General features: G+C 39.0%; 1 protein-coding gene across 2 annotated transcripts in view; it reads left to right on the forward strand.

Annotated features, from left to right (window-relative positions):
* DHX57 (DExH-box helicase 57) overlaps positions 1-20,240 on the forward strand; it is an 80,862-nt gene that overhangs the window by 3,761 nt on the left and 56,861 nt on the right. For both annotated transcript variants that reach the window (XM_003262760.4, XM_030800082.1), the window contains exons 2-9: positions 3,398-3,630; positions 8,265-8,423; positions 9,457-9,645; positions 9,952-10,790; positions 12,923-13,098; positions 15,321-15,442; positions 16,534-16,729; positions 17,599-17,723. In XM_003262760.4, coding sequence (XP_003262808.1) covers positions 3,404-3,630; positions 8,265-8,423; positions 9,457-9,645; positions 9,952-10,790; positions 12,923-13,098; positions 15,321-15,442; positions 16,534-16,729; positions 17,599-17,723 — 2,033 coding nt within the window. In that variant the 5' untranslated portion in view covers positions 3,398-3,403. The remainder of the gene's footprint in view (positions 1-3,397; positions 3,631-8,264; positions 8,424-9,456; positions 9,646-9,951; positions 10,791-12,922; positions 13,099-15,320; positions 15,443-16,533; positions 16,730-17,598; positions 17,724-20,240) is intronic.

Genomic DNA, 20,240 nt, shown 5'->3' on the forward strand with positions numbered 1-20,240 from the left:
TATGTGTTAGACATTTAATTTCCAATGCAACAGTGTTAGGACGTGGGGCCTAATAACAGGTAATTCGATCATGAGGGCAGAGCCCTTATTAATGGATTAATGTCACTAGCATGGTAGTGGGTTAGTTATAGCAAGAATGAGTTATTATAAAATAAGTCTGGCTGCTGGTACCTCTCTGCCCACTTCTGCCTTCCATCTTCCACCATGAGATGATACTTGGCAGATGCCAGCATCATGCCCTTGGACTTCCCAGCCTCCATTACCATGAGCCAAATAAACTTCTGTTGTTTATAAATTACCTAGTCTGTGGCATTCTGTTATAACAGAAAACAGACTGAGAGATACATAGAAGTATTACTTTTATATAGCTCTATTCCTTTCCTCCTTTTTATAGTATTGTTATACATATTATATCTATTAATGTTATATACCCAACTATACTTGTTACAAGTATTACTTTACTGTCTGTAGTCATTTTCTCAGCACAGTGCAATTATGCTCCCACCAATCTTCTTTGTGCTGTTATTGGCAAATATATTACATACATATTACCTTCTTATAGGTTACAGGCCCAACATTGCATCATGTACATATTATTTTATATAATTGCTTTTTAAATCATTTCAGAGAAAAGAAGAAACAATACCTTTATACTGGTTTTCAAATAAATAACTGTCCAATATAAATGTGGATTTTTAAAAATAATTACTCAATTACCTTTAACAGTACTGTTTGTTTATTCATGTAGATTTAAATTACCATCCAGGGACACTTGCTTCAACTTGAAGAACTGTTAGTATTTCTTGTGAGGCGGGTCTATTGGCAACAAATTCTCTCAGTTTTGTTTGTCTGAGAAAGTTTTCATTTTACCTTCATTTTTGAAAGATAGCTTTCCTGGATTTTTGGTTAACTATTTTTTCTTTTCTTTTCTTTTCTTTTCTTTTTTTTTTTTTTTTTTTTTTTTTTCTGAGATGGAGTCTCGCTCTATCACCCAGGCTGGAGTGCAGTGTCATGATCTCGGCTCACTGTATCTTCCATCTCCCAGGTTCAAGCGATTCTTCTGCCTCAGCCTCCCGAGTAGCTGGGACTATAGGTGCGTGCCACCACGCCCAGCTAATTTTTTGTATTTTTAGTAGAGACGGGGTTTCACTGTGTTAGCCAAGATGGTCTCGATCTCCTGACCTCGTGATCTGCCCGCCTCTGCCTCCCATAGTGCTGGAATTACAGGCGTGAGCCACCATGCCCAGCCCTATTTTTTTCTTTGAGTATTTTAAATATATATGTCATTACCTTCTGCCCTCCATTGCTTCTGTGAAGAAATCAGTCATTAATTTTATTGGGGTTCCCCCTTGTAAGTGATAAGTTGTTTTTCGCTTACTCCTTTCATGATTTTCTCCTTGTCTTTTGACCTTCAACATTTTTATTGCAATGTGTCTATTTTGTGGATCTCTGTGTTTATTTTCTAATAGTTGGAGCCATTGAGCTTCCTTTTTAATAAATCAGAAAAATTTTCTACCATTATTTCTTTGAATATTTTTTCTGCTCTTTTCTTTCTTTCCTTTCCTTCTGGTATTCTCATTATATGTATATGGTACCCTTGATGGTGTCCCACATTTTTCCAAGGCTCTGTTCACTTTTCTTCATTTATCATTCTCTCTGTTTTCAGCTTGCATAATCAATGTCAGTCTGTCTTCAAGTTCATCAGTTCTTTCTCTTGCTGGTTCATGTTTATGGTTGAGCTTCTCTAGTGAATTTTTAATTTCAATTATTATACTTTTCAACTCCAGAATTCCCATTTGGTTCTTTTTATGTATATAATTTTTTATCTCTTTATTGATGTTCTCAATTTGATATGACATTGTCATCATACCTTCCTTTACTGCTTTAATTATGCATTCCTTTATTTCTGTGAACATACTTATAATAACTATTTTGAAGTCCTTTTCTGTTAAATCTGACAACTGATCTCACTCATAGGCAGTTTGTGCTTTTTCTCTCCAGTGTATGGGTCATACTTAAGTGTTTCTTTGCATGCCTTGTGACTTTTTGTTGTTAACTGGACATTTTAGATAACATACTGTAACAACTCTGGGTACTGATTCTCCCCTTTCAGGGGCTTCTTATTGTTATTCGCTGGTTTAATTTTTAGTGACTGGCTAGAATATTTTAGTGAAGTCTATTTCCCTCCTACGATTTTAAGCCTCTGTTGTTGCTCCTCTGGGAGGTACAGCTTTGGGTATGCCCATGGTTGATTGCTGAATTGTTTTCAACAATGCTCTGGAGAGTAAATTCCTTTACAAACTAATCCAACCAAAATATGGCTTCTTTGAAGCAATAGTTTCTGAGATCCTGGTTTAATACTTGTTCTAATCCCAAAAAGGAACTTCCTAGTGATCTTATTCCTTGGTTTGCTTCCTGCAAACTAGTTGGCCAACAGTCTAAACTATATCTTCATTTAATCCTGTAATCTCCCTTTCCCCACAACCTTGCTATTCTTGAAAGCACCTTTAGGTTTGAACTTCTCCACACTCCACTGTAAATGGAGTCAGTCCTTTGGAAAAAGATTAGGAGCTATCTGTCTTATGGCCTACTTCCCTTTTGCCTTTGGCAGAATCTCTGAGCCCAAGCTGTGTTCCTGATAGAGCGTATATAAATTTAAATTTTGTCAAAACATATATTAAATACATGAAAACTTCTCAACTGGATTTTTTAAATCCTATACTAGGCTGGGTGCAGTGGCTCACACCTGTAATCCGAGCACTTTGGGATGCTGAGGTGCGCGGATCACTTGAGACCAGCCTGGCCAACATGGTGAAACCCCGTCTCTACTAAAAATACAAATATTAGCTGGGTGTGGTCGTGGGCACCTGTAGTCCCAGCTACTCCAGAGGCTGAGGCAGGAGAATTGCTTGAACCCAGGAGGCAGAGGTTGCAGTGAGCTGAGATCGTCCAGCCTGGTTGACGGAGCAAGACTCCATCTCTAAATAAATAAATAAATAAATAAAACTCTAAATTAGATCTAACCAAATGAGAATCTAGGATTAAAGCCTAGACATGGTGTATTTTGACACTTCTCCATGTGTTTATGATGTACATCTTTAGTTAAGAAATCTGTGTCAGAGACATTCACTAAATATTAGTCCTGAGGTAGAAGTGCTTATAAATCTTTTGGGAAGATTTATCCATACTACCCCTAAACTGGCTGGCTCTTTTTATTGTGCAGTTTTAAAATTTTTTCACTGGAACAGATTCAGAATCCTGCCCTAAGACCAGCTCTTTTTATATGTGCATTTTCCTTTGTTTCTTTAAATTAGCCTATATTCATAAGTTTGGCAAACAAAGGATTATCATACACGTCTGGTTTTATGATGTCTACATTAATTTTTTTCTCTTGCAGGTGGAAATGAGTTCTTCAGTAAGAAGAAAAGGCAAGCCAGGCAAAGGAGGTGGAAAAGGGTCTTCTAGAGGAGGAAGAGGAGGCAGGAGTCACACCAGTAAATCTCATGGGAGTGGTGGTGGTGGCGGTGGCGGTGGTGGTGGTGGAGGTGGCGGCAACAGAAAGGCCTCCAGTAGAATATGGGATGATGGAGATGACTTTTGTATCTTCAGTGAATCAAGGCGCCCTTCCAGGTCATTATAACTCTTTGAATGTTTAAATATGGAAATGGTATCAACCCCTAATGTATGGGACAACAGATGGCTGAGAAGGGAAAAAAAGTCGAGTAATTCTGGTCAAATTAATTGTCTTCCTCTTTGTAACCCTTTTCTGAAGGCATGATGGGAAATAACAGCTTTTGTGTGTATGTAGGTTGCATGACACTGTGAACTGAGTGTAATACTGCTATTATACCCAGTGTTACTAGGAAAGTAAATACAGAAATAGTGTGATGAAAATTATTTTAAGTATTCCTTAGGCATCATAGATTGATGTTAAAATGATGATGTTAACATTGACCATGGACAGGTGCGGTGGCTCACGCCTGTAATCCCAGCACTTTGGGAGGCCCAGGCGGGTGGATCGCTTGAGGTCAGGAGTTCGAGACCAGCCTGGCCAATAGGGTGAAATCCTGTCTCTACTAAAATACAAAAATTAGCCAGGCATGGTGGCAGTCACCTGTAATCCCAGGTACTAGGGAGGCTGAGACAGGAGAATTGCTTGAACCCAGGAGGCAGTAGTTGCAGTGAGCTGAGATCACACCACTGCACTCCAGCCTGGGTGACAGAGTGAGACTCCATCTCAAAAAACAAATGTTGAACAGCCTAAAGTGCAACATGACTGAACTGTGTCTTTCTGGTTGATGAGCTGTGTATTTTCCAGCCAAATCAGCCATCATCTGATGGTGTTACATGTGGTGACCAGTAACAGATGTCTTATCTAGGCTTCTCTCCTGTTTGACTTTTAACTAATGAATGAATTATGGGAATTCTAGTAATTCTAATGAGTATTTAATAAAAGTAAATGTTTTGCTGTTGCATGTTATACAGTATAACTACAATTAGGCATCACTTAGTGACAGAGATGTGTTCTGAAAAATGCAGTTAGGCGATTTCATTGTTGTGCAAACATCATAGAATTTACTTGTACAACCCCAGATGGTACAACCTACAACGCACCTAGGCTATATGATGTAGCCAATTGCTCCTAGACTACAAATCTATATAGCATGTTGCTATACTGAATACTCTAAGCAATTATAACACAATGGTAAGTATTTTTATATCTAAACATGTCTAGTTATAGAAAAGGTATGGTAAAAATAGAGTATGAGATTAAAAATGGTACCTATATAGGGCACTTACTGTGAATGGAAGTTGCAGGACTGGAATTGGCTCTGGGTGAGTCAGTGAGGGAGTGGTGAGTGAATGTGAAGGCCTAGGGATATTACTGTACACTACTATAGACTTTATAAATAGCAAGCAACATAGTCTCTCTATGTTGCCCAGGCTGGTCTTGAACTCCTGGGCTCAAGCAATTCTCCTGCCTTGGCCTCCCATAGTGTTGGAATTACAGGCGCGAGCCACTGTGCCTAGCTAAGAACCTAACTTCTGAGTTAGCTACAGCTCCATAGCTTTTCAAAACATGGACATTATAGGTTCTTGGAGTCCGTAGATGTTCATTCATTTGGTAAGTATTTACTGAATGCCTACCATGCACCAGGCACTGTTTTAGGGACTAAGAATTGCAGCAGGGAGTAAAATATTGTCCTTATCTAGAGAGAATGGGATTTGAGATAGAAAAACCATAAACAAATGTATAACATTACCAGGTGGCGCATGCTATGGAGAGAAATAAAAGAGTGTAACAGGGATATAAAATACCAAAATAGAATTGCTATTTTATGTAGAAAGCCCCCCTAATAAGATATCATGTGAAGAGAGGCAAGAAGTAAGTAAAGGAATTAACTGTGAAGTTCTGAGTGTAGAGCATTCAAGGCAGAGGGAATAGCAATTTCTTAAGGCAGGAATGTGCTTGGAAGGTTTAGGAAATAGCAAAGAACCATGTGGCTAGAATGAGTGGGCAAGAAGGCAAGTGGTAGGCAATTAGATCAGAAAGGCCAGACTGTATAGGACTTCATGGGCCATTATTAGCACTTTGGCTTTTGCATGAAGTAAGACAGAAGGCCTTTGGAGGGTTTGAGGCAAGGGTGTGTGATATTATCAGTCAGTCTGGCCAGAGTTGCTTCTATTCAGTATATGCCTTTATGTGAATTAGAAAATGGTGCTCCTTCCTTTGGACAGTTATAGCCCCACACCAGGATCATGGCTTAGCTAGCAGAGCATGGACCGGATTTTGCTGTCTCTTCCTCCCTCTTCTTCCATCCCAGCCAGGAGCCTTTGTGCAGTGTACAGTCTATGAATCCATACTCAATAGCATTCACTGGGTGTGCTTTGTAGAGAATAAACTATAAAGAGGCATGAGTTGAAAGCAGGGAGACCAGTTAGGAGATGTTCTCTAAGTGTAGATATAAAATAGATAATTTAATATATAAATCTGAGGTTCAAGAAAAAGATCTAGGCTGGAGATGTAAATGTATGAGTCTTCAATAGATAAATGCTAAAGTTCTGAGTCTGGATAAAATTGAATAGAGAAGGTATCTGATGTTTGAGCCCTGGGACACTCTAGGTTTTAAAGCTAAGAGAATTTGGAATGTTCCCAACACAAAGAAATGATAAATGTGTGAGGTGTTAGATATCCTAATTACCCTGATTTGATCACTACACATTGTATGCATGTATCAAAATATCACATGTACTCCATTCTCACGCTGCTATAAGGACATACCCAAGACTGAGTAATTTATAAAGGAAAGAGGTTTAATTGACTCACAGGGCTGGGGCGGCCTCAGGAAACTTACAATCATGCCGAAAGGGGAAGCAAACGCATCCTTCTTCACAAGGTGGCAGGAGAAAGGAGAATGAGAGCCAGGTGAAGGAGGACACCCCTTATAAAACCATCAGATCTCGTGAGAAGTTACTCACTATCACGAGAATAGCATGGGGGAGACTGCCCCCATGATTCAACTACCTCCAACCGGTTCCCTCCCATAATGTGGGGATTATGGGAACTGCAATTGAAGATGAGATTTGACTTGCAGCCAAACCATTATCAACCCTATAAAGAATGTACAATTATTATGTATCAATAAAAATTTTTAATTAAAAAATAAATAAAGCTAAGAGAAAGTATGAAAAACAAAGAGGATTGAGAAGGAGCTGCCAATGAAGTAGGAAACTAAGAGAGTGGTTTTTGGAAGCCAAGGGACAAAGGTGTTTTAAAGGAGAGTAGCCAATAAGATTGAATTGTATGCTTAAAGAGGGTACACATTTGTGGAAAAACGCTCTGGTAGGTCAAGGAAAATGTGCACTAAGAATTGTCCACTGGATTTGACAATGTGGATATCATGGTTAACCTTGACAAGAGCTGTATTAGCATAGGAAATACTGATTGGGTTGTGTTTCAGAGAGAAGAGGAAAGAAAATGGAGACGGAGACAATGATTTTGATAACCTAAATGAGAAGTTTTACTATAAGGGAGCTAGAGGGAGGAGAGATGGGGCAGTAGCTACAGGGAGATGTGCACTCAAGGGAGGATTTGGCATGGTTTCATTTTTTTAAGAGGGTAGACCTTGTAGTATGTCTGTATGCTGATAGGTATGATCCAAAGAAGAATGAAAAACCAGTGATGTAGAAAGGGGGATAAGTGCTGGAATGATTTTCTTGAGGAGATTAAAGAGATTGGCATATAGTTTACAAATAGAAAGACTGACTTTAAGATAAAGGATGACTTTAAGATAGGAGCATGTGAAACTCCCAACTCCCCCTCATTTTTAACTGATCATTTCCTAATGATCAGACAAATCATAAAAGATTATATATGCTGTGTAATTTATTTATTTTTTTTAAATAGAGACAGGATCTTGCTATATTGCCCAGGCTGGTCTCGAACTCCTGGGGCTTAAGCAATCCTACCGCTTCAGCCTCCTAAAGTGCTGAAATTACAGGCATGAGCCAATGCCCCTGGCCTTTTTTTTTTTTTTAATAATCAGAAATAAAGATAATTGGGTATTTAGAACCAGGGCCTAATATTCACAAGGAAGAATGAAACTCAGTGGTTTTCAGATTTTAATGCAGAATGAAATGAAATGCTCTTCATGTCCTATAGTGCAGAGGAAACCATCATTAGCATTGCTTTTTCCCAAGGATTCTTGAGTTAGTGAAGCCAGAATTAATGATTAAGAATCTGTTAAGTTTTGTTGTTTTTTTTTTTTTTTTTAGTGGAGTCTCGCTCTCTTGCCCAGGCTATAGTGCAGTGGCGCAATCTTGGCTTACTGCAACCTCCACCCCCGAGTTCAAGTGATTATGCTGCCTCAGCCTCCTAAGTAGCTAGGATTACAGGAGCGTACCGCCACGCCCAGATAATTTTTGTATTTTTAGTAGAGACAGCGTTTCACCATGTTGGCCAGGCTGATCTCAAACTCCTGACCTCAGGTGATCCGCCAGCCTCAGCCTCCCAAAGTGCCAGGATTACAGGCGTGAGCCACTGCGCCTGGCCAAGAATCTGATAAGGTTTTTTTCCAGCAGGTCTGATATAATGAAGTCTAGTAAATACTATAGAAAATGGAGAATCTCCTCACATTCATTGTCATCTTTTGTAAGATACTTGACAATCCAGTTTGTATTGTGTATATTTGGGGACCCCTGAGGAGAGTGTAAAAGTTCTGATTGCAGGTATGTGTGTAATTTTGCTCTTTTGTTCTCTATAGACCTAGCAACAGTAACGTAAGCAAAGGAGAGTCACGCCCAAAATGGAAACCCAAAGCCAAAGTACCCCTTCAGACTCTACATATGACTTCTGAGAATCAAGAGAAAGTGAAAGCTCTTCTCCGAGACCTGCAAGAACAAGATGCTGATGCTGGATCTGAGTAAATTGTTTTATTTGAGTCAGTTATTATATTAAGGAAAACATACTGGCAGTGTGAAGGTCCTGTGCATCTTTGGAATGCTGTGTCAGTACTGATTCTATTGTGGCCATTTAATTAGTTGAAAGTGAGCCAAGAGAAGTACAAGAATAATTATTCAGCCACAATTTTAGAGTGAGTTTGTTTTGCAACATCCATGGGATTGCCTTTTTATCTTTATTTTTTTCCAGGGCAGTGCTCATATGGATTCAGTAACTGATTTCTCTGTAACCTTCCAGATAAACCCTTCTAATGAACAAATAGAAGTACTGTTCAAGGAGCAAATATTGACTCAGTCAGGTGCAGTTTTAGGATTTGCTTTTCATGGCTATCTGCCTAAGAGAAAGCTTTTACTCTTAAATCTTAGTTGTTTCCCACTCTACTGCGTTTTGGCTCTTTTCCTTTGGATTTTATTTGGAGAAGTTAATTCCTTCTTTCCATTTACCAGAATTAATTAGTGGCCAGTCATGAACAGCTCATTTTCCATCCTATCTACAAATCTCTTATCTGTTTTAGATTTAGAAAAGGAGATTATGTAGCAAAACAAACAATTAGGGATAGTTTTTTTTATGAATGAGAAGAGAGAGGATAGCCAAGGTTTCTGTGGTTAAGAACACAGGCTCTGGAATCTGTCTGCCTTTGGCAAAATCTCTATTTGCTCCTTAATGTGTAACCTAGGCAATTACTAATCCTCTCTGAGTCTTAGTTGATCATCTAAAAAAAAAAAAAAAAAGGACATTCCAGTAGTATTTGGTACAGTTATTGGGAAGATTAAAGGAGTTAGTTCATACAAAGCACTTAACACAGTACCTGGCATTTAATAAATGCCTGGTAAATGTTAATTGCCAAGATAAAAATTAATAGTTCAATATAAGATTAAATCAGCAACTGAAGAGTAGTCAGGATCCTATGAATTAAATTCTTAGACCTTTGCTAAATTTTTCTTTGAAGTAAGTAGAAAGTAATATCTAATATATGAAAATGTTGCCTTTGCTAGAAGAGGCATTTCTGGGGAGGAGGAAGATGATGAGCCTGATTGCTGTAACGATGAGCGGTACTGGCCAGCTGGACAGGAACCTTCCCTCGTTCCCGACTTGGATCCTTTGGAATATGCTGGCTTAGCCCCAGTGGAGCCTTATGTTCCAGAATTTACAGTCTCCCCATTTGCAGTGCAAAAACTTTCCAGGTGATTGCTTTGATCATTTACGGGAGTTGGGAAAGAATTCAAGGAAACCGAAATCATATAAACCCACTACTCCTCTTTGTATACTTTCCCATTATGTGGGTTCCAGCAATGCCTGATAGGCCTAATATTCATCTTAACGGAAGGGGTCATTCAGGAGGGCTTGTTGTTATCAGGGATGCTTTTTCAAAATACAAGCCCTGCCTATGTATAGTCATAACTTCATATAAGCATATTTAAATGAATTTTACTGTAATGGTGTGATACTGCTTTTTATGTGTCATTTTTGTCATGTTTTGTCCTTGACAGGTATGGTTTCAATATTGAACGCTGTCAAGCGGTCTTGAGGATGTGTGATGGAGATGTGGGAGCATCACTAGAGCATCTCCTTACCCAGTGTTTTTCAGAGACATTTGGAGAGAGGATGAAGATCTCTGAGACAGTCAACCAGATAAGCTTGGATGAGTGTATGGAACAGCGACAGGAAGAGGCGTTTGCTCTCAAGTCCATCTGTGGAGAAAAATTTATAGAAAGAATTCAGAACAGAGTCTGGACCATTGGGTTAGAACTGAAGTATCTGACAAGTAGATTCCGCAAATCCAAGCCAAAAGAAAGTACCAAAACTGTACAAGAGAATTCACTTGAAATCTGTAAATTTTACCTCAAAGGAAATTGTAAATTTGGATCAAAATGCAAATTCAAACATGAAGTGCCCCCAAATCAAATTGTTGGAAGAATAGAAAGAAGTGTAGATGATTCTCATCTTAATGCTAATGAAGATGCATCTTTTTTATATGAACTTGAAATTCGATTTTCTAAAGACCACAAATATCCCTACCAAGCTCCCCTTGTGGCATTTTATTCCACCAATGAGAACCTACCTCTGGCTTGTCGTTTACATATTTCTGAGTTTCTTTATGACAAGGCCTTGACATTTGCAGAAACTTCGGAACCTGTCGTATATTCTTTGATAACCCTTTTAGAGGAAGAATCGGAAATAGTCAAGTTACTAATGAATACCCATCACAAGTATAGTGTCCCTCCTGTGAACTTTCTGCCAGTACCCTCTAGGACCAGAATAAATAATCCTGCCTGTCATAAACCAGTGATTCCAAATAATTCTTTTGTTTCTAATCAAATTCCAGAAGGTATGTAAGGCATTGATCTTGTGGAGGGAGGCATTCAGAATGATGGGTTTAGAAGTCAAAGCTTTTAAGGCTGGTCTAGGATGGCTTAGTGATCTTGGACAAGCTGAACAAGCCATTCAGTCCCATGGGCAAAAGGGAATGAGAATTCCCTGAACTGTAATTGTATCTGACTTTAATTGTAAGGCTCAGTTGTGTTGCTGTGGTTGGGCTCCGAGTTGAAAGTTTGTAGTGATGTATGTTTAACTATATAAAATCCGAGGCTTGGAAGGACCTTAAGGTACCTTCTCAGAAAATCTGTTTTATTTAATTCATTTGGTTTTCATATGTTTATTTCTTATATTGTGTACTGAATTACTTTCAAATGAATTTTTAGAGATATTTTGCTTTCTATACCACTATCCATACCCTCCTGCTTTTGGTGTACTAGACCCCCAGAATTCTTTAGGGATAGCTCTATGAATCCCTAAATCCTCAAATACTTGTGCAGGCTTCTAGCTTTGTCTAGATCTAGGTTTACTGTGCAGATTCTTTTTATTTTTGTTTTTTTGAGATGGAGTTTCACTCTTGTCCCCCAAGCTGGAGTGCAGTGGTATGATCTCAGCTCATCCCAGGTTCGAGCGATTCTCCTGCCTCAGCCTCCTGAGTAGCTGGGATTATAGGCGCCTGCCACCATGCCTGGCTAATTTTTCTATTTTTAGTAAGACAGGGTTTCACCGTGTTGGCCAGGCTGGTCTTGAACTCCTGATCTCAGGTGATCCACCTGCCTTGGCCTCCCAAAGTGCTGGGATTACAGGCATGAGCCATCACGCATGGCCTACTGTGCAGATTCTTACACCACAAGTAAGCCCCTTTCAAAGAAGTCTCTGCTGGGTGTGGTGGCTCATGCCTGTAATCCCAGCACTTTGGGAGGCTGAGGTGAGAGCACTGCTTGAGCCCAGGAGTTTGAGACCAGCCTGGGCAGCATAACGAGATCCCATCTCTACAAAATATATATATTTTCTTAGCTAGTCAGCCATGGTTGTGCACGCCTCTGAGTCCCAGTTACTCAAGAGGCTGATGTGGGAGAATCACTTCAGCCTCGGAGGTAGAAGCTGCAGTGAGCCATTGCATTTCAGCCTTGGAGACAAAGTGAGACTCTATTTCTTTAAAAAAAAAAAAGATCCTCTTTTATTTGTTGCTATCTATCTTTCTTCCAGAGAAACAAAAGTTTGTATTATTTCATAAGAGTCCTTGGGTAAACTTCAATGAGTAGAGAACAGTGACGCTGTTCTGAGATGTGGCTGCTGGTCAGTTAGCCAGGTTCACTCACTAACCACCCGACCCACTCCCAGATGGCAGCTTCTAGTGCATGGGATTCAAATGTGTTCCTTGGGAAATGAAAATTATGTGTCATGGACTTTTTTTCTAAAATAATAGTTTTATTGAGACATAATTTATATACCATAAAATTCACTCTTTTAAAATACACAATTCAATGGTTTTTAGTATTTTTATAGAATTGTGCAACAATGACCACCTTTTAATCCCTGGACGTTATCATCACCCCGAAGAGAAACCCTGTACCCACGTACCCATAGCAGTCTCTCCTCATTTTCCCCTTCCCCCAGCCCCTCACAACCACAAATCTGCTGTCTCTCTATGGATTTGCCTACTCTGGACATTTCATAGAAATGGAATTATACAATATGCAGCTTTTTGAGATGGGCTTCTTTCACTTAGCTAATGTGTTCAAGGTTCATCCGTGTCCTAGCACATATCACTACATCATTCCTTTTTATTAGTGAATAATATTCTATTATGTGGACATGCCACATTTTGTTCATTGATTCATCATTTGATAGACATTTGTGTTGTTTTATGTTCTGGGATTTGGGGACACTTGCATATAGTTGAAACATTCACTGCGAATTCTTTTAATGTTAATTACTTTGTTTATGCTTGATAAAAGTTTATTTGAGGATGCATTGTAAGTTCTTTAGAAATAGAAATACTAGAAATGAATGAACTTACTTTATTCAAGTTTTAACTTTTTCTCCATTTTGACTTTTTGTTGTTGATACTCTGTTAGCGACTTTCCCCTTTTGTTAAAGAAAGGGCCCCATACTGAAATGTTTTCTTTTATTTCCTTCAAGTTGAAAAAGAATCAGAATCTGAGGAGTCAGATGAGGATGAAGGTCCTGCACCTGTTATAGTAGAGAATGAAAGCTATGTGAACCTTAAGAAAAAGATTTCCAAAAGATATGACTGGCAGGCAAAGTCAGTACATGCTGAAAATGGTAAAATCTGCAAGCAGTTCCGAATGAAACAGGTAGGGTATGCTGAGAGAATGAGTAGCATTGCCTCCCTAATATCTGGATGATGGGATTAGGAATTAGGAAGCTTTGGCTACCTTCCCTAATATTCTTTTGGTTCTTTTTCTCCCTGAGTGGTCAAAGTTTCTACAGGCCACAGCAAACTTAAGTGCATATGCTAGATGGTTTTGGAAAATCCTATAGCTGGTACATAGCAAACACACACATATATGCCAAATAGTCTCAGAGTCATGTGCCTTTGGTACTGTGACAGACAATCTGGTATGTAAAAGGAATATCAATACTGTGGTTTAATGGCCAGGCATGGTGGCTCATGCCTGTAATCCCAGCACTTTGGGAGGCTGAGGTAGGTGGATCACCTGAGGTCAGGAGTTCAAGACCACCCTAGCCAACATGGCAAAACCCCGTCTCTACTAAAAATACAAAAATTAGCCAGGCATGGTGGCAGGTGCCTGTAATCCCAGCCACTTGGGAGGCTGAGGCACGAGAACTGCTTGAACCTGGGTGGTGCAGGTTCCAGTGAGCCACGATTGCACCACTGTACTCCAGCCTAGGCAACAGAGCAAGACTGTCTCAAAAACAAAACAAAACAAAACAAAAACAAATACTGTGGTTTAGAGCCAGGCGGGCGTGGTAACACATGCCTGTAGTCTCAGCTACTTGGAAGGCTAAGGCAGGAGGATCACTTGAGACAATGCCAGCCTGGAAAACATAATGAGACCCTGTCTCTAAAAACAAAACAAAACAAAACAAAACAAAACAAATACTGCGATTTACCTTAGAAAAAATTAATATATAAAAGGAGAAGGATAAGGAAGATCTTTTACCCTGTTTCAAAGACTGAAAGGATAAATAATGTGCCCAAGGTCACATAGCTAGTAAGTGGTTTAGCCAATTCTGTTTCTAAAGTCCATTTTGTTTTTACCCCATTCACATGAAGATTATTTTAAAAGAATTCATAAGTGAACCCTGAGGGCAAAGATTAGAGATAGGGCAGAGGCAAGTTGCTTAACCAATATGGGAATTGGATTAAATGCTCTCTAAGGGCCCTCTAGTTCTAAAGTTCTGTGAGTCTGATTTTTGACACCATATAACACCATCACATATGTAGTGCAATACCCATAGAACATCACAATGTATATAAGTTGCACTGTAGGTAAGAGGATAGAAACAAAAAATTAGATATTCAATTTGATCAGTGTGATAAGTTTATGATAAAATTATACGTAGGAAATGGCATGTTCCTGTAAATTTCTTCCAGTATTCAAAAGTATAGCCAGAGTTTTAATAAACAAGGCAATGTTTATAGCATTGGCCATTAAACATGAAATTGATTTATATAGTTGTAGTGACCTCTCAAAAGTAACCTTTAGTGAGTGCTTTTCTATTATTGATTTAAGTAAAAATCTGATATTGTTTAGAGCTATGCTGTCTGATATGGTAGCCCCTACCCATGTTTGGCTGTTTATATTAATTAATTAAAATTAAAAATTCAGTTCCTCAGTAATACTATTCTTCACATTTCAGGTGCTCACTAGCCACATGTAGCCAGGTGTTGCTGTATTGGACAGCACAGGTATAGAACCTTTCCATCAACATGGAAAGTTCTATTGGACAGTACTGGTATAGAGACTCTTGTTGGGAAGAACTGGATATGTGCTAAGCAAGAGGGCTTTATTTCACCCAGGAAATCTTTCAGTTTATTCAGATGTTGGAAAACTATTTAATGTACAGATTCCACAACTCATTCTGGCTGATTCTCTGAGCAGCATTCTGAATAAAGTCCTCTACATCCAATCCCAACAAATCCAACAAAGGATCACTCAAGGCCAGCAGTGCAAGACCATCCTGGGCAACATAACAAGACTCTGTCTCTATAATTAAAAAAAAAAAAAAAAAAAAAGCTGTAATCCCAGCACTTTGGGAGACCAAGGCAGGTGGACTGCTTGAGCACAGGAGTTTGAGGCCAGCCTGGGCAACATGGTGAAATCCTGTCTCTACAAAAAAATACAAAAAGCTGGGTATGGTGGCACACCCCTGTAGTCCCAGCTACTTGGGAGCTTGAGGCGAGAGGATCGCTAGAGCCTGGGAAGTGGAGATTGGAGTGAGCCGTGATCGCACCACTGCACTCCAGCCTGGCAACAGAGTGAGACCCTGTCTCAAAAAAAAAAAAAAAAAAAAAGTAAACCAACTGATGTCTTATCTTTGATTTTATTAGGCTTCCAGACAGTTCCAGTCCATTCTGCAAGAGAGGCAATCACTCCCTGCTTGGGAAGAAAGAGAAACCATTCTTAACTTATTGCGTAAGCACCAGGTGGTTGTCATAAGTGGTATGACTGGGTAAGAATGCAATTTATTCATCTGCAGCTTTCATCTATAAATATTATATGCACCCTGGTTACCATAACCAGTTCAACTTGTTAAAAACTGTAGCTGGATTTATAGACATTATGTACATCTGCCTTGAGACATAAGGCAAAAAAAAAAAAAAATCCAGCTGAAGACTTTTAACAAGGCTCATGTTTAAATTTAAAGGATAGTTCTAGAACATTTAGCTTGAAAGCTTTTTATCTTCTGAATTTATTCTGATTTCCTGTCACCCAGGCTGGAGTGCAGTGGCATGATCTCAGCTCACTGCAACCTCTGCCTCCTGGGTTCAAGTGATTCTCATGCCTCAGCCATCCAAGTAGCTGAGATGACAGGTGCAAGGCACTACAATACCCAACTAATTTTTGTGTGTTTTTAGTAGAGAGGGGGGTTTTACCATGTTGGCCAGGCTGGTCTCGAACTCCTGGCCTCAAGTGATCCGCCTGCCTCGGTCTCCCAAAGTGCTGGGATTACAGGCGTGAGTCACCACACCCAGCCTTTATTTTTCTTTTAAAAACAACTTAATTGTGGTGCGTTATTTTTCCTGTTTTACATTCTCCTATTTAGTAGGGACAAGTTGCAGACTTAATTTAGTTATTTATTCAAGAGTATACAATTTAATAATTTTATTTGTGTCCAGACTCAGTGATATGGTAATAATTTGTATCTTCTAGTTTATCTTTTTAACCTCAGCCTAATCATAGCTAAATTAATACCTATAAAATATTTTGATAATCATAAGCTAATACTCCTTTTCTTTAGGGTTCATGTGTAGAGTTTACATTCCTAGAAGCATTTACAGACCTTGATTTAATGCCTGTTCAATAGTCCCAATTTTACAGATGTTATTAAACTATTATTTGATTGTCCTTTTGATTGGAGTGCAAATTCCTAGAATTTCCCACCTCTTGGTAATAAGTCAGGAGGTAGTTTTAGAAAATACCTGAAACTGAACAACTTTTATTCTAATTAGCTTTATCACTTTTCTCATTCCATATGATTGCTTCTTTAGTTAACTAGCCCTTGAAAACTTCATTTTAGGACTTATTTGTTTTAATATACAGATGTGGGAAAACCACACAGATTCCACAGTTTATTCTGGATGATTCTCTGAATGGACCACCTGAGAAGGTAGCCAACATCATCTGTACCCAACCCCGACGAATCTCTGCAATCTCTGTTGCTGAACGCGTTGCTAAAGAAAGAGTAGAGAGGGTGGGTCTGACCGTGGGATACCAGATTCGGTTAGAAAGTGTCAAGGTTTGTATGCTCTGCTTATTTCCTGGTAACAGAAATTTATGGTTTTTAGGTATAAAAAGTTTTGGGGGTTAGGAGATTCATGGGCAATTTGGGATATATACTTTGAGGTTATTTTTAAATTAATGATTATCTTTGGTAATCATTTATTTAAATATTTAGAAATATTAAGAAATATTTTGGTATAAGAACTCTTATGGCCAGGTGCGGTGGCTCACACTTGTAATCCCAGCACTTTGGGAGGCCAAGGCAGGCAGATCACCTGAGGTCGGGAGTTCGAGACCAGCCTGACCAACATGGAGAAACCCCATCTCTACTATAAATACAAAAATTAGCTGAGTGTGGTGGCACAGGCCTGTAATCCCAGCTACTCGGGAGTCTGAGGCAGGAGAATCCCTTGAACCTGGGAGACGGAAGTTGCAGTGAGCTGAGATCGCGCCATTGCACTCCAGCCTGGGCAAAAAGAGCAAAACTCGGTCTCAAAAAAAAAAAAACTCTTATTTGGTTGTACTAAATTTCCTCTGTAAAGCTTTTTATTTTTTATTGGCAGAAGTCATCTAGTAAAGACTGTTTTACTCTTGAACTGCGGACATAATCCATTTAACCAAATAAGGAGCAGACAAATTGAGAACTGATTTCATTAGTCACTGTTTTTTAATGCTTTTTATGAAAATCTTAACATTTTGATATGAAGTAGAAAGGCTTTTATTACTGTCCCTGGCAAGAAACTATATTTAGTATGGTTTCCTATTAAATGGAACTACTGGTGTTTTCAATATTTTTTATCCCTATCCATTCAAAATGGCTTTCCAGTAATGTTTCCCTTTTTTGAAAATTTTATTAATGATTTATATTGCCCTTTCATGTGTAAGTCCTCAGCCACCAGACTGTTATACTGCACCACGGGAGTGCTGCTGAGAAGGCTAGAAGGAGACACAGCTCTACAAGGAGTTTCCCATATCATTGTTGATGAAGTTCATGAGAGGACAGAAGAAAGGTAAAACAAAGACTTTCCCAGTGAACACACACTCACCTGAAATGAAGGCATGGTGGAAAAAAATTCTTTTCTAGTTCCAATTCAGTTTCATGCAGCTAGTAATGGTAATTTGCCGCAAGGAAGGCCTATGTTAGAGAAGAGCAACTGCTTTCTTGATCTCCAGGGTCTATAACACTAAAAAGGACAACACATGCTCATCACTTATTAGATGGAGTCATCCTATTAGGTTAGAAGGTATACTTCACACCATCCTGGGCGTTATGCTAAGTTGAATACCGTGCTTAGTAGAAATAAGAGATGTCATGCATGCTGTGGCTGAATGTATCTTCTTCTTTGTTTATTTGGTCATTCAGTCCTGACATTGATTCATGTATTTATTGAGCCTGCATTAAACGCCAAGTGATATATTAGTTGCTGGGGATACAGTGATGAACAAGCATGTATGGCTCCCCCTTATCTCTTACAGTCCGGTAGAAAAAACAAATAATGAACAAGTAAACAAGCAAATGATTGCAAATTGGAATAAGCACTATGAAGGAATAAACGGCGTGCTGTGTTTGGAGAGAGAGACCCATAGATGCTCAAAGATCGTATCTCTGTAAGATGACAATTTAAATTCAAAACTGAAGTATGGCTGGGCACAATGGCTCACACCCATAATCCCTGTACTTTGGGAGGCCAAGGTGGGAGGATCACTTGAGCTCAGGAGTTGGAGCCCCACCTGGGCAACATAGTGAGACCATGTTTCCACGAAAAGTAAAAAAAAAAAAAAAAAAAAAAAAATAGCCGGTAGTCATTCTACTGGGGATACAGAAAAAAAAAAAAAAAATTAGCCAGGCGTGATGGCTCACACCTATGGTCCCAGCTACTCAGGAGGCTGAGGCAGGAGAATCATTTGAGCCCCCAGGAGGTTGAGGCTGCAGTGAGCTGTGATAGCACCACTGCACTCCACCCTGGTCAAGAAAGCAAGACCCTGTCCCAAAAAAAAAAAAAAAAAAGCAGAAAAGAAAACTGAAATATGAGAAGGAATCCCAGGTGACAAATGGGGGTAAGGAAAGTATGTTTGAAGATTGTGCAGTGGGGAAGGGGCTTTGTGAGTCCAGAAACAAGGAAGGCCAGTGCACCTGCTGTGTAGCAGCAAAGGGGAAAGTAGCACAGGCAAGAAGCAGCAGGAGCCAGACCTTCCAGGGCCTTAAGCACCATGAATAATAAGGCATGTGGATTTTATCTTATGAAATTAGAAGTCATGGGGGGAGGGGGGAGGGATAGCATTAGGAGATATACCTAATGCTAAATGACGAGTTAATGGGTGCAGCACACCAACATGGCACATGTATACATATGTAACAAACCTGCACATTGTGCACATGTACCCTAAAACTTAAAGTATAATAATAATAAAATTTAAAAAAAAAAGAAATTAGAAGTCATTAAAGGGTGAGGCATAAAATAAAAATTCTTGCCAGACACAGTGGTGCATGCTTGTAGTTCCAGCTACTGAGGAGGCTGAGGCAGGAGGATTGCTTAAGTTCAGGAGTGCAAGGCTATATATAGTGTGCTATGATTGCACCTGTGAAGAGCCACTTCAGCCTGGGAAATATCGTGAGACTCCATCTCTAAAAAGGAAAAAAAAAAATTAAAAGTCTCAATATTTTAAGTACTGAGGAGGGCCAGGAAGATGGATGGCATTAATCATAGTTTGTCATGTGGATCATGCCCTAGAGCAGTAAAAGAAAACTAGTGGGAAAAAAGAGAAAGTCCTGTAAAAATTATGAAGTTTTCCCACAAAGTATTATACCACTATAAATATCTTGAGAAGAAGAAAAAAAGTCTAAGTAAACTTGGTGGACTGATAGGAAAGCAGAAAATAGCTAAAAGCAAAACATTTAAAAAAAAAAAAAAAGGATTGGTGGCAGGCTCCTGTAGTCCCAGCTACTTGGGAGGCTGAGGCAGGAGAATCGCTTGAACCTGGGAGGCAGAGGTTGCCGTGAGCCAAGATCGCCCCACTGTACTCCAGGCTGGGTGACAGAGCAAGAAAAAAAAAAAAAAGGAATTGAACAGAGAAGACACATAACCAGAAGAACTATTAGAAGAAATAGTACATTACTATTATTAGTAAATAAGAAATGTGAAGTAATTAGAAACCAAAGAAAGCAGACTTTTAGATAAAAAGAATGAACCAAAAGAAAAAGAAATAATTCCTAGAACAAGACAATAATAAATATTAAATGACTATACAGAAAACATTGGAAATCTCTAAGGGGCAAATAATCTTTTTGTAGAAACTCCAGAAAACAATGGGAAAAAAAATTAATGGTAAATAATGTCATTTTGCCACTGTTGAAAATGAACATCTGAAAGAAGAAATTTTTTTAACAAAATCACTGAACAACTTGGAAGAGGAAGCCAAATAAAACATTCTCTCAGATTAATGGTATTTAAATGATTGAGTTATAAAGATAAGTTCAAGCTTTTAGGGAAAATTATATCCAGTATAATTTTGAATATGAAGAGTAG

This window comes from Nomascus leucogenys, chromosome 19, assembly GCF_006542625.1.
Source record: "Nomascus leucogenys isolate Asia chromosome 19, Asia_NLE_v1, whole genome shotgun sequence".
In the NCBI taxonomy this organism is placed as follows: Eukaryota; Metazoa; Chordata; class Mammalia; order Primates; family Hylobatidae; genus Nomascus; species Nomascus leucogenys.